The 15,024-nt window shown below is 39.6% G+C and overlaps 1 protein-coding gene across 12 annotated transcripts in view; it reads right to left on the reverse strand.

Annotated features, from left to right (window-relative positions):
- CLEC16A (C-type lectin domain containing 16A) overlaps positions 1-15,024 on the reverse strand; it is a 377,291-nt gene that overhangs the window by 201,634 nt on the left and 160,633 nt on the right. For all 12 annotated transcript variants that reach the window (XM_033914729.1, XM_033914726.1, XM_033914722.1 and 9 more), the window contains 3 exons: positions 12,354-12,454; positions 6,547-6,669; positions 373-482 (listed from right to left, as the gene is read on the reverse strand). In XM_033914729.1, coding sequence (XP_033770620.1) covers positions 373-482; positions 6,547-6,669; positions 12,354-12,454 — 334 coding nt within the window. The remainder of the gene's footprint in view (positions 1-372; positions 483-6,546; positions 6,670-12,353; positions 12,455-15,024) is intronic.

The raw sequence follows: 15,024 nt of genomic DNA on the forward strand, positions 1-15,024 counted from the left end.
CACTTTACTTAATAGAGATCGCGCCGCGTTGTGGGGGCGTTGTGAGGGGTTTGGGGGGTTGTAACCCCCCAAATTTTACTGAAAACTTCACTTTTTCCCTATTTTTAGGGAAAAAGTTAAGTTTACACTAAAATGTGGGGGGTTACAACCCCCCAAACCCCCCACAACGCCGGCGCGATTTGTATTAAGTAAACTGGGGTGCTCCCCAACAAAACCCCCCGTCGGAGCCCCTAAAAGCAGTAATTTTCTCCGGCGCGCGCCTCCGTCTTGTGCTCAGTTGTCGGCGCGTGCCTTTGTCTTCCAGGTTGTTGTCTATGAACCCCAATTTCCCTTAACAAAATACAGACTAGCAGAGTGTCAAAGAATTCTTACCTCCAAGCAAGCAAGGTGGACATCTTTAATAATACAGCCAGTACTAGACAATACGAGCTGCTTTAGCAGCAGACAGTCAAGTTCCAAGGTTGCCAATCGAACTTTTCCATCTACAAAAAAATTGCAAGACAAACAAATCAATACCTATCAGGACAGTCTGGCAGAAGTGTCCCTTATTCATTCCCATTCAACGTGTAGAGAGTTTAAATTACTTGACTATTCTGTTACCTGGTATTATGATGTCCATTTACTAAAGGTGCAGCATACATGAATGCATTATTTACCAGCGTTCAATTATTTCATATGGGGTTGAAACACTAATAACAGGTATTAACATACATAGTGAGTGCTGCACCTTATTAAAAAAACCCTATTGTTGAGGCGGAATAATTACACTTTTTCCAGAACATAAATTTTGAGGATGATTTTCAAAGCTATTTATCTGGGTACAATGGGAGGATGAAAACCTTCTTTTCTAATATTTTTTAGCCATTCAGAAATCTGTATTCTCATTTGTCTCTTTCGTTTTCTTCGATGCACAATAAACAATGCACTAATTTGACATAGAACATGCTGCTTTAAGTTAAAATGAAACAAAATCATCTGAACTGACCAGCGTATATGCAGAGCTCACAATAAAAGCCTTATTCCCAGAAGGCAGAATAAACTAAGGGCTCCTTTTACGAAGGCATGTTAGGGTCTTAATGCGCGCGCTAGCCGCTATCGCCTCCTTTTGAGCAGGCGGTAGTTTTTCGGCTAGCGCACGCTAATCCGGTGCATGCGCTAAAAACGCTAGCGCACCTTCGTAAAAGGAGCCCGAAATGTGCCGTACAGCGAGAGATTGGAGAAACTGGGCCTCTTCTCCCTTCAAAAGAGGAGACTGAGAGGGGACATGATCGAAACATTCAAGATAATGAAGGGAATAATCTTAGTAGATAAAGACAGGCTGTTCACCCTCCCCAAGGTAGAGAGAACGAGAGGATACTCTAAAGTTGAAAGGGGATAGATTCCGTACGAACATAAGGAAGTTCTTCTTCACCCAGAGAGTGGTAAAACACTGGAACACTCTTCCGGAGGCTGTTATAGGGGGAAACACCCTCCAGGGATTCAAGACAAAGTTAGACAAGTTCCTGCTGAACCAGAACGTATGCAGATAGGGCTAGTCTCAGTTAGGGCGCTGGTCTTTGACCAGAGGGCCGCCGCATGTGCAGACTGCAGGGCACGATGGACCACTGGTCTGACCCAGCAGCAGCAATTCTTATGTTCTTATGCAGAATGTTACTGTCAAACTTTGCATCTCTTTTTTCCCAGTAGGTGGAAGAAAGAAGAGTGAAATAGAGAAAAGTAAAAATAAACGAGATACAAAGCCTGCAGGAAATTCTGTGCATAAGTGGCTCCTAAAACAACATGCAGGCAATGTCTCAGAAAATTGGCCCCCATAATCTTTGTACCTAATGTAGGTGGCCTACTGAAAATTGATTTTATGACACAAAATAAAAAGTGCAAGAGCAGTTTCAAGCAAAACGATTAGGCGGTATAAAAACTTATGACTAAACAGCACATTATTTTATCTTCATTAGATTTCTTTATAGCAGATTGCTATCAGATAAATCTTTACTTTTTAGGGCTCCTTTTACTAAGGTGCGCTAGCTTTTTTAGTGCACGCACAAAACTACCACACGCTATGCTTCTAGAATAATGCCAGCTCAATGCTGGCGTTAAGGTCTAGCATGCGCGGCAATTTAGCACGTTAAGGCCCTAACGCACCTTAGTCAAAGGAGCCCTTAGTCTCATACTAAGCTAGACCAGATAACTCAGCAGCTGGTGCTTAAGATTAGGAACCTTTTATTTATTTATTTCAAATACTTGCTATACTGCAATTCCAGAAAATGGTCAAAATGATTTACAATTTAAAAGTGAAAAAACAAGAAAAGGAACTCCAAAAATGCATAAAGGACAGCATCAAACAAAAAGTATCCACTCACTCTTATCTATTCCTTAGAAAAACGTTCACTTTTCTTTTCTGCCCTTCCCTTTATCTGTAGTCTATCTATAGGAACACCCAAGAACCGCAACCAAATAATTAATCAAAACTTTGTTCAAAGAAAAATTCTTAAGAGCCTTTTAAAAACTAGAGAACGTCAAAAGGCTTCTAACGGGATGCGGCAATGCATCCCATAGTATGGGGGCCAGGAAAAAGAAAACGGGATGCCTGGTGAGATTCATAATAAAAAAACCAAAACCAAAAAAATGACCCCAAAATATCCACAGTAAAGAAAATCCAAGAGAAACAAAAAAGCACTGTGGAGTGACGATGTTCCTTATTTATTTGATTTATTAGGAAAATCAAAGTTCCAAAGGTACAATAAAATCATTCACATAAAATAATATCATCCACATTAAAATAAAATAATCCACATAAAAACCATAAAGGACCTAGTCCACTAAGGGTGCAGGACCCAACACGGTCCGCGTTTCGACAAAAAGTCTTCTTCAGGGGTCCCTGAGGGTCCTATGGTGGTGAATACGTGGAAAAACTAATATGTGGAGAGTCTCAAGTGAACCGCTGCTAACAAACCAAACACATTAAAATAAAATAATCCACATAAAAACTATAAAGGACCTAATCCACTAAGGGCGCATTTGGTTTGTTAGCAGCGGTTCACTTGAGACTCTCCACATATTAGGTTTTCCACATATCCACAACCATAGGACCCTCAGGGACTTGTCCAACTTTGTCTTGAAACCCTGGAGGGTGTTTTCCCCTATAACAGACTCCGGAAGAGCGTTCCAGTTTGCCAAAACTCTCTGGGTGAAGAACTTCCTTACGTTTGTACGGAATCTATCCCCTTTCAACTTTAGAGAGTGCCCTACCTACCTCATTTTGCTGGCTTTACCTCACAGATTATTTTAATGCAGATTTCACATGTACTGACAAAGACATATCCAAGCCCTACCAGCAGAGAAAGAAAAAAGGAGCCACAGCAGCAGCGGAAGAGCATAGACTGCTGAAGATGGGGGGGAGGAGGGGGAAAGGGAAAGGGCTGGGGGGAGACAGAGCAGAGGGCAAGAGAATACTTATATGTCACACACACACACACCCCCCACCTCTTCACAAATACATATTTATACTCTACACACACACATTATACTCTTCAAAACAAAACCCAACATACACCAACAGTCACTACCTCTGCACAGCCCTGATACCTTTCTGATGGATACTTTGCCATGTCTTTTCCTAAATAATTTTTCACATAGATATGACTGAATCTGCAAATGGAGAAACGGGAAACATGCCACTGTGTCATACTCTTTTAAGTAAAATACTCAGATATTAATTTAGAATGCAAAAAACTGTTTGCATTGTCTGTCTGTTTTGAAAGTAAAGGAGGCTGACCTTGAGAAAGCCTAGTGGCGAAACATGTCGGCCAGTCTCTTCCCAGCAGTGAGAAGAGCTATCTATTGAAGCATTAATTAGAGATATGACTCCAAGCTAAATGATTTTGGCTTCATATATGAATTTAATGATGCATACTAACCAAGATGGTAGTATTTTAGAGAAGAATTAAATTAAAATAAATTATATAAAAAATTAGAAAAATACATTAAGTTAAATAGAAGCAGCACAGATAATGAATATATGCCGCTAGTGATATACACAGCCTTTCCAATCGCATATGGCTGGTGGTGGCATGTCTGACGAGTCTTCTTACAATTTGAAAAGTATATATATTTAAAAGATTTAAGTTGCTGCATTTTGGGGCATTTGTCATTACTGGTTGCAGCATAAAGTGAACGTTTGGCTGATTTTGAATATATACTCTTTTAAGTATGCATTTTTCAACTTGTTATTATTTAATTATTGCCATTTTAAAACTAAATATATTATTAAGAATCTATATTACGTTTATGTAAAGAATGATTCTTTGACTTTCCATCAGTAAAGGGATGTGTTTATAGACGATTCTTTGGTAAAATGTTAGCATACCAGGCAGCTAAGTGGGAGAAACAAATTAGCACTCACATACCACTTTCCACTTATTTGACCTTCAGAAAAGTGTTGAAAACATAGTTGTTTGGAAATATTTTGATTAATATGCTGTGATCATACTATGTTTGGTTAGTATCTCTTGGTTTGTGAACCGCACAGAACCGTGAGGTAGCTGCGATATATAAGAATCTATGTTATGTTATGTTATTATAATCTGATTAATTCCAAATCATGTTCACCACTGGTCTTTCATACATTGACTCAATGATCTAGTGATTAATGCTTTGCACTGTAAGATGGAAGACTTGAGACCAATTTCTGGCTTTCTCTGCTACTTTTTTCAAGTTAACCTTTGGTGTTGATGACTGATTTTTTTTTTTTTTTTTTTAGTACCTGTATATTAAATTTGATTATATGTTATTTTTAAATTATCTGTTTTAAAGTGTTCTTGCCTAAAAAATATTTTATTATCAATTATTATGGATGTATTTTGTTCACAGCTTAGACTGCCAAAATTTAGTTGTACAGTGGTACCTCGGTTTACGAGTGCACCGGTTTGTGGGTGTTTTGCAAGACGAGCAAAACATTTGCAAAATCGGTGCCTTGGAAACCGAGCATGGCTCGATTTACGAGCACCCCCCCTGCGATCCGGCACCCCCCCTGCCTCGAACCGGCACCCCCCCCACCACGATCCGACCCCCCCGACACAATTGGACACCCCCCCCGCCACGATCCGACTCCCCCGCCACGATTTTGCACCCCCCCCCCCCGACATGATCCGACATCCCCCCTGACACAACTGGGCACCCCCCCCGCCGCTTCTTACACTCATCTGGGCACTCTTGAAGATCGGCCCTCGTCTTCTGGGCCTTGAGCATCTGAGCATGCTCAAGGCCTGCGAGTTCACGTTCTGAATCGTGGCGGGGGGGTGCCGGTTCGAGGCAGGGGGGGTGCTTGATCGCAGGGGGAGGGGCCTTCGAGGGGAGCAATGCCGGTTCTCGGGGGGGGAACGCATCAAAGCGAGTTTCCATTATTTCCTATGGGAAAACTCGCTTTGATAAACGAGCATTTTGGATTACGAGCATGCTCCTGGAACGGATTATACTCGTAATCCAAGGTACTACTGTATATATATTTTGTAAATAAATCTACAGGAGAGATGAGCCAAGTACTTCTCCTGAAGTGTGTCTAAGAGTTGCCATAAAGCAGTATAGTGAATGACTCTCAGTCTTTAGTAACTACTGATGTAACTGATCTAGGCATGGGAAGCATAGCAGAAAGCAGAGAATCTGAAAGTCAGGCATGACAGTTTTCTTACAACAAAGATTTTTTTTTTACTGTAGAAAAATTGGACTAAATCTCATCATCTATACTCCCAGCTATTTCCTCAATTCCCCTGGTTTCCAAATTAGATGTTAACATCTCACGTTGTGAGGTTTCCCATTTAAGACAAAGATCTTTGCTGCATAGTTTACTGGCAGAATTCTGTGTGACTGCGTTAACACAGACTTTCCACAGAATTGCACAGTCGTACAGAATTCCCCTTTTCCCGTGCAGAATCTCCTTCAGCGATGGTGTCAGCTTCATCGGGTCATGGTACCGGCAACAATTCCCCCATGCTGCCTGCCACTAACCCGGAAGCCTCTCCGCGGGGGAAGGTATGTTGAAGATGAAAGGGAAAGGAGGGCTGAGGAAGGAATGAGTTGGGGAATGGGAGAAAAGATGGAAATTTGATAGGTAGTTGAAAAGTGAAAAAGAGAAGGGTAAGAAAGAGGCAGAAAAGAGATAAAAAAGAATGATCAATATGTCAGAGGTAGGTGTAGTAAGAAAATAGACAGGAGAGAGGAGAAAATACAAATGGATGGATAACAGACGCTTAAAGGAGAATTAGCAGGTAACAGGAAGGCAGAAAAGAGAAACTGGAACCAACATGATGGAAAAATAAAACATCCAGATAACAAAGGTAGAAAAAAAACACCATTTTACTTTAAATGTTTTAAATGGAATATGGATAATTAGCAAAGACATTGTTTAAATTTTGACAAATAAACTTGCAGAATTTGCTAATTTTTGCACAGAATTTTGATGAAATATAATAGTTTTTGATGAAATATTACAGTTGTCTAGAAAGCATAAAGCAGATAATTATTTCTATCAGTAGATGGAATCATAAATGCTACCTGGTTGAGCTGCTTGGTTCATTATACTTATGAGCCTTTCAGAAAGCACATGGTTGTAGGAGATTCTCTCTGTCACACGTTGTACTGGAAGCTGGATGTTCTCCAACTTAACTGGGTTGATTCCTAAGAAAGAGGAAAATATAAGATGATGTTGCAATAGTTTAATGAAACATGATCCTTTTACTAGCAAAACATAAGCATTGCTTCCAGAAAGAGCCCTCTTAAATAGAAATACTTATGCAAGAATTATGCCACTATTTCCTTTATTTCACTTAAGAGCTTGAAATGATGAATTGATTCCAAACTATTTGATTATGCTTTCCCAAGACCTGAAGATTTCCACAGACCACCATGAAGATAAAATAAGTACAAAATAAACAGCACCACAGCAGTTTAAAAAGACTGGCTAAATCCCACTGCTTGTTTTGAACAGCTAACTAGCAATCAAAAGTACAGACTAAGTACAGGTACAGGTCTAATGCCTGGCAACTAAAATTCAATGCAAAGAAATGCAGAGTAATGCATTTGGGGATTAATAATCGGAAGGAACCGTATATGCTGGGAGGAGAGAAGCTGATATGCACGGACGGGGAGAGGGATCTTGGGGTGATAGTGTCCGAAGATCTAAAGGTGAAAAAACAATGTGACAAGGCAGCGGCTGCTGCCAGAAGGATGCTAGGCTGTATAAAGAGAGGCGTAGCCAGTAGAAGGAAGAAGGTGTTGATGTCCCTATAGAGGTCATTGGTAAGGCCCCACTTGGAGTATTGTGTTTAGTTTTGGAGACCGTATCTGGCAAAGAACATAAGAAGACTTGAAGCAGACCAGAGGAGGGTGACGAAAATGATAGGAGGCTTGCGCCAGAAGACGTATGAGGAGAGACTGGAAGCCCTGAATATGTATACCCTAGAGGAAAGGAGAGACAGGGGAGATATGATTCAGACGTTCAAATACTTGAAGGGTATTAACGTAGAACATAATCTTTCCCAGAGAAAGGAAAATAGTAAAACCAGAGGACATAATTAGAGGTTGAGGGGTAGTAGATTCAAAGGCAATGTTAGGAAATTCTACTTTACGGAGAGGGTGGTGGATGCCTGGAATGCGCTCCCGGGAGAGGTGGTGGAGAGTAAAACTGTGACTGAGTTCAAAGAAGCGTGGGATGAACACAGAGGATCGAGAATCAGAAAATAATATTAAAAATTGAACTAAGGCCAGTACTGGGCAGACTTGCACGGTCTGTGTCTGTATATGGCCATTTGGTGGAGGATGGGCTGGGGGTGACCATTTGGTCTATGTTTGTATATGGCCATTTGGTGGAGGATGGGCTGGGGAGGGCTTCAATGGCCGGAGGGTGTAGATGGGCTGGAGTAGGTTTTAACGGAGATTTCGACAGTACCGGGTAGAGCTTTGGGTTCTTGGCCAGAAATAGCTAAGAAGAAAAAATTTAAAAAATTTAAATTGAATCAGGTTGGTCAGACTGGATGGACCATTCGGGTCTTTATCTGCCGTCATCTACTATGTTACAGACAAAAACTCTAGTGTTCAAGTGTTATCCTGTAATGCATTTTCTACATGCTGAACATGCTTTACATGCTGAAAATACCAGATATAAAATTGCATACAGAACAGGTATGAAAAGTAAGCACGCCACAAGACAACTCCTTTTACATGGTCTGGGAGCAGACATTCTAAAGAGTGTAGTTCAGGCAGAAATGTGATGTATATGTGTACTTTATGAAATACATATGTAGAGCACGTGCATACTTACACCTTCTTTGGAGCAGGTATAAATTTATGCGAATATTTATGCACCTTTAGGGGTACGTATTCTTTTATTATTGTTGTATACCGCCTAGCAACTTGAATAATAAACTTGAAACTTGAAAAGTATAAAAAGCACATACTTGTCTATGTTGCCTTTATAAAATAGGTTCCCTGTTATAAAAAGTGCCTCATGTAGCTAAGATACAACGATAGGGTCTGAGCTATGATTTTTTTCTCTAGGCTGAGAACCTATACTCAGGGTGAATACCCCATTAGAAAGACTACATTATCAAAGAAGGAAAGTTAAACCTCCTGTTTAAAAAAAAAAAAAAAAAATTAGGGCTTGAAAGGATCATTATCAAAGAGGTAAGAATTAGCCCAAACTGGCAACGTTGCTCACAAGAAGGAGAAAGATTATGTACACCATCAGGATGCTCAGAAAAGATCCTACTCACACGCCTCTGGAACCAACTACCACCTCACATCAGATCACTAGAAGGACTACTGGACTTCGGGAAGGTAAAACACACTCACCTCTTCCTCTAACCTCCTATGAAATAGCACCAGTCTAAGCAACAAGATTAACCATTACTGATACTACCTAACTGATCATACCTAATACATATTATCATGTGCTGTTATGTATTATCTTGCCATGCCATGTACTGTCATTTACTGTTATTGGTAACACTTCCACACTTTGCCAGACATTCCATGCTACATCATATCTAGAATATATCATCATTCACAGTTATGTATTGTCCTCCCAAGCCATGTACCATCATGTTCCTGGCATGCTCTTGTATGTATTGTCTGTCATATTATGTACTGTCATGCTCTGTCGTGTACTGCCTTACCATGCTTTGTACTGTCAGGCACTGTAAAGTACCGACAAGCTCTATTAGTTAATGCAATGTCATATCAGACTCATAACATCACTACCCCATGCTGTATGAGGTCTTGTCCTGTCATATCCTATTAAGTAATGCCCTGATTTTTGAGAATTTCATGCTCCTCTATGTATTGTCTTATTATGTAATGATCTAATATGTACTGTCATGCTCTACATTACTATACCATGTTATGTTTTATTAAACTTATGTTTAACTTTTATGTAAACTTGTAATCTGTTCTGAGCTCTTCTGGGAGGACAAGGTATAAATCCAAATAAATATATAAATTACATTACATTACCAACTTTTATTCCGCCTTTATGTCGCAGTTCTAGGTGGATTACAAAAGAGTTAAGCTGGACATTTCCAGGAGAATTACAGGATCAGGTGCTAATTACAAAGTCTGTGTCTCAGACTGAAATAAGAGATGCTTAGGCATTGCATTAGTTAGTCTTGGCAAAGTTTTTGAATAGCGGGGTCTTTATTTTTCTTCGGAAGGTTTTGTAATCAGGCATTGTTGATAGAAGGTTGGGCAAGATGGGGGGGGTAGTTTTGCTGCTTGAGTTGCTAGTAGTCTGTCGTACATCTTCTTGTGTTGTGTGCCTTTGATTGGGGGGGGAGTGAATGGAGTCTGAGTTCTCTTTGGCCTGGTTGTGTTGTTCTGGACAAGGCGATCGTTGAGGTAGGTAGGGGTAGTGCCATTCAGGGCTATGACTAGTAAAATTTGAATAATATCCACGCTTGCATTGGGAGCCAGTGTGTGTCTAGGTAAGCTGTAGGGATGTGATCATAAATAAATGTTGCATCTTTTCTGTACTGTGTAATAAGTCAGATGTTTTTCCCCTACCACTGTGGTTGATTTATCAAGGAAGAGTAACTATTGTTTCTACAATAATAGCAGCTTCTAACTGTGGCTTGAGGCAGAGCAATCATCGTAATAGCAATATATTCATTTATCAAACACCCTTCAGGGGAATATCCATCAAGGCAATATATAACCACATGAAATATTACACGGTGCATACAAACAGTAAATTAATAACAGTACAAAAAAAATAAAATAAAAATCACCATTAAATAGCCACATTATAACCCATTTGAAAAACAGAAGCTAACCCTCCCTCCACAACTCAATAGGTAACTGGTTCCATAAAACAAGAGCTTAAAAACACCCTAGCTCTTATCGTAGCTTGGCTACTTTCTATCCATGATGGAATCTCCAGCAGCAAATGCTGGACTGAATGCACATCCTGAGCAGGACATGGCATCATAGCAGCCAAACAAAGCTGACTAACATGGAAGTCCAATTGAGGAATTGCGGTGTTAAAGAATTATGGTCTACTTCTTTGTGTAAAATAAATCAAGCAGTCCAAAACTAATTTTTTAAATCAGGAAATAAAAGGTCAAAGATTACACTAAGATGAGCTTTTCTTGATTACATTTGAGTTGTATGTTTTTAGCGCCTAATATTACCCATAAAGGAAAATGTATTAGTTAATACTGCTGTTTAAGGCAAAATTCACATTCACCATAAGTAGGGCAAAAGCGCTTCTACTAACAGGCGTACTGTACCAGGAGCTTATGGGAATTTGTCCGCTCCCTGTTCAAGACAGAGGAATACTAACTGATCAGGAAACATTCTGTCCTATAAACGATAGCTTACTTTGTGTCCTCTATCTCCACTTGTTGGTAGATGGTCATAACACAAGTTTCTGAATTCATCCACTGCTGATGACAAGGAATGTTCCATACTAAACACATAGGGCCGGATTCTATAACCAGTGCCGATATCAATGGCTGCCGATCATGTGTCAATCATGCATCGGTGCTGGTTTCAGAATTGTGCCTATGGGAAAGACAGGCACTGGTAATGTAGGCCCAGGTTTTCCAGGCCTACATTTCTGGCACCTATTTTTGTATGAATCATGCCTACGTAAGTACTTTAGGCCACCTAATGCCACTTCTGATGTTGGCCACGCCTATTTTGGCATTCAGTGGCCTAAAGCACCTACTTAGTATGATTCCGGTACCTTTTATTTAGGTGTCGGTAGGCACATCAACCTCACCATTTTTTGCCGTTTCTAAGGCAATCTTCAGTTAACTCAGGTGCCGGTTTTAGAATTTTTCCCACAGTTCTCAGCTTAATCTACATGACCTAAGAGAATCACCACGCACTTTTCTCTATTTTTCTTTTTCTGAGCTGCCTTTGTCATGTTGTCTTGTTTGCTAATGAGGTATTTCTGAAGCAACAATAGGTGCGCTAACATTTTTAGCGCACGCACAAGATTAGCGCACGCGCTTAAAAGGAGGCGGTAGCGGCTAGCACGCGTGACATTTTAGCGCGTGCTATTCCGCGCATTAAGGCCCTAACGCACCTTTATAAAAGGAGCCCTAAATTAGTGGTTAAGAATGTGTAACAAAAGAATTAACACAAAATGACAAAGTCTGCTAACCAGTTGGACCACAAGAGTTAGCAGATTCTCCATCTGCCATATATCCGAGAGGGAGAATCTGTAAACAAGAAATAATTCCCAAACTTTGCGGCAATAACATATTAAAGCATCCTGAAAACAGTTTTCCCCATATAAACCAAATGACTAAAAATTGTTCTCCCTCAATGAAACTAAAAAAAAAGGTATTTTTTACATCTTTATTTTTTCCTTAAAGAGGCATCACAAAAATAACCATAGAGGGCCCACTGTATCTATATATAGCAGTATACTGAATACAACCCAACTATTCAAGTTACTAAAACTCTCCCATTCCATAATAACTATATACCCAACTCAACCCTCTGCTCCCCCCAAACACTACCCTTCCACACCAGCTAAACCACAGCAAACTTCAACCCCCTTATCCCCCACCACCCTCAACTGCCTGCAGGGAATATCGCATCTATCTAAGAAGCAACATTTCCAGAGGGTGTAGGGAGCGTTTGATCAGGGGAACATAGGAAGATTTTTTTTTCCTGGACAACATAAGTAACATTGGAAATGCAAAGTACCCAGGGCAGAAAATGGATGCAGAATGTGGGGCAAAGACTCTGGCCCAAAACACAGTTTGAAAATTCCCCCCCCTTAAGAGAAAATGAAAAGAAGACGAAGCTCATAAAGAAACTGAGAGCCAATGAGCACATAACAATAATAAAAATACCTTTATTATGGGACATTGCATAAAGGAGGCACAGGATAAAGAGAGCATAGTAGTCTTCCTCAGTACAGTCCAATGCATTGTACACCATGTCTAGAAAAGGCCTGCGAGACAAAGTAGATTTAATTAACAGCATAGTCTTTATGTTCTTTTACATTGTAGTCGACCAGACTACAAAACCTTCAAAAAAGAAAAAACCCTGCTCTTCAAAAAATACATAAAACCTATATAACACTACCAATAATGCTTCGAATTTCTCCTGCATTACCAACTAATCCTTAGCAAATTAGAAAATGTTCAAACTATTCCTTAAGTACTTCTTAATATCTTTTCAATATGTACTTCTTAAATCATAACAATTCTTATGTAATCTGCCTTGAACTGAAAGGTAAAGGCAGAATAGAAATCACTAATGCAATGTAATGTTTAAGATGACAACTTTTTCTACTTGTTGCATTTAATAATAGTTGCATTTACACATTAAAAATTTGGACATTTTTTTATATAAAACAAGAGTCTGTAAAGACATGTACCATTTGATCTCAAGTTTCAGGTGTCTATACTAGAGTGAACAACTTTTAGTATTAATGATGCTACTACATTTCGACCATTTTTCGGAAAGAATGCACTAATGCGAGTATTCCTTGTTTTAAAATATTTGGTTTACTTCTCTGGTTTGTTTCATAAATGAATGGCTGACAAACAGAGCACAGGAAGACTCTCCTTTCTCTCTCCTACTCTTGATCTCTTTAGCAGGGGGAGGGGCTAATGAAACTGATTTTAGAAATAAATATCTGCATATTGAATAATTTTTTTAAAAATTTCTTATACACTGCCTGCAAACCTTAAAGCTACTGAAGCAGTGTACAATGAAAGCACTATTTCCTCTAAGCCAGTGGTCTCAAACTCTTGGGGGAGGCCACATTCGGCCCGCCAGGCATTATTTTGAGGCCCTCGGAATGTTTATCATAACCACAAAAGTAAAATAAAACAGTTTCTTGCTCATATGTCTCTTTAGCTATAAGTGACAATATTATTATTAAGACTTAGCCAAAAAGGAAAGACTTATAAACTATAAAGAGTTTTACCTCATGCAAAATTGTCATTTCTTTAATAAGACATTAACTATTTTTTTCTGAGGCCCTCCAAGTACCTACAAATCCAAAATGTGGCCCTGCAAGGGGTTCGAGTTTGAGACCACTGCTCTAGACCATAGCATATAGGTAGCACATGCACTTTCGAAATTTACTGCAGGATGTCTCAACGTGCCCTGCAGTAAGCCCTTTTTAATTTTATTTTTTAAATAATCTTTATTCATTTTAAAACACTTTCAATAAGTGGAAACAGAATAAATTAAACATTTAACACTTTAGACATCACTTTAAATTTTACAAGATTCATACAGATCATTACCCTCCCCCACCCAACCTAATTTTTATCATTAAAGTAACTATAAAATTTTATCATAGTTTAAGAAATACATTATACATATTTTAAACATAAATTACACATATATAATCAATCAGACTTATTTATCAAACCTCAAGAATATCACCCTTCCCCCTATTACCATCCGTTTAAATAATCAATTTAAAAACCTTATATTCCTCCCATCCACCCCCTCCCTGGATGTGCATTTTTCTAGCAACAAAAATCTTAGTTATAATAATTCTACAAAAGACGTCAATAGGCCCCATATTAATTTAAAGTTTTTTATATTCCCTAACAAATCAGCGTTCATTTTCTATTATATATAAATTAGGCATAAACTAGCCCACCAGAATGTAAAGTTGAGACGATCCCAGTTTTTCCAGTTATATGTAATCAACTGTACTTGTCATAATTTAAAAAAAGATGTAAGAACATAAGAAGTGCCATTTCTGGAACAGACCCTAGGTCCATCAAGTCCGGCGATCCGCACATGCGAAGGCCCCGCCAGGGTACACGCCAGGTGTACCCTGGCATAGCATTAGTCCCCATATCACTCTAAGCTTCTCATAAGAGATGCGCATCTAGCTTACCCTTACCTATGTCACCTTAAGCCACTCATAAGGAGGTGTACATCCAATTTACTCTTAAACCCTAGAACGGTGGATTCCGCAATTACCTCTTCTGGGAGAGCATTCCAGGTTTCCACCACTCGTTGTGTGAAGCAGAACTTCCTGATATTTGTCCTGAACCTGTCCCCCCTTAGCTTTAGTCCATGTCCTCTTGTCCTTGTCACACTGGACATTGTAAATAGTTTTTTATCCTGCTCTATTTGGTCGATTCCTTTCAGTATTTTGAAAGTCTCGATCATATCCCCTCGCAGCCTCCTCTTCTCAAGGGAGAACAATCCCAGTCTCATAAGTCGTTCCTCGTATTCCAAGTTCTCCATGCCCTTTATTAGCTTCGTTGCTCGTCTCTGCACCCTCTCGAGTACTTTTAAATCCTTCTTTAGGTATGGAGACCAATGTTGGACGCAGTATTCCAAGTGTGGTCTGACCATCGCTCTATAAAGCGGTAGTATTACTTTCTCCGATCTACTCGTGATTCTCCTCTTTATCATGCCTAGTATTCTATTCGCTTTTTTCGCAGCTGCCGCACATTGCACCAAAGGCTTCAGGGTCCTATCGATTAATAAGCCCAGGTCACTTTCCTGTTCGGTTTTTCCCAGAGTTGCACCTGACATACT

Source organism: Geotrypetes seraphini, chromosome 11 (genome assembly GCF_902459505.1).
Source record: "Geotrypetes seraphini chromosome 11, aGeoSer1.1, whole genome shotgun sequence".
NCBI lineage: Eukaryota > Metazoa > Chordata > Amphibia > Gymnophiona > Dermophiidae > Geotrypetes > Geotrypetes seraphini.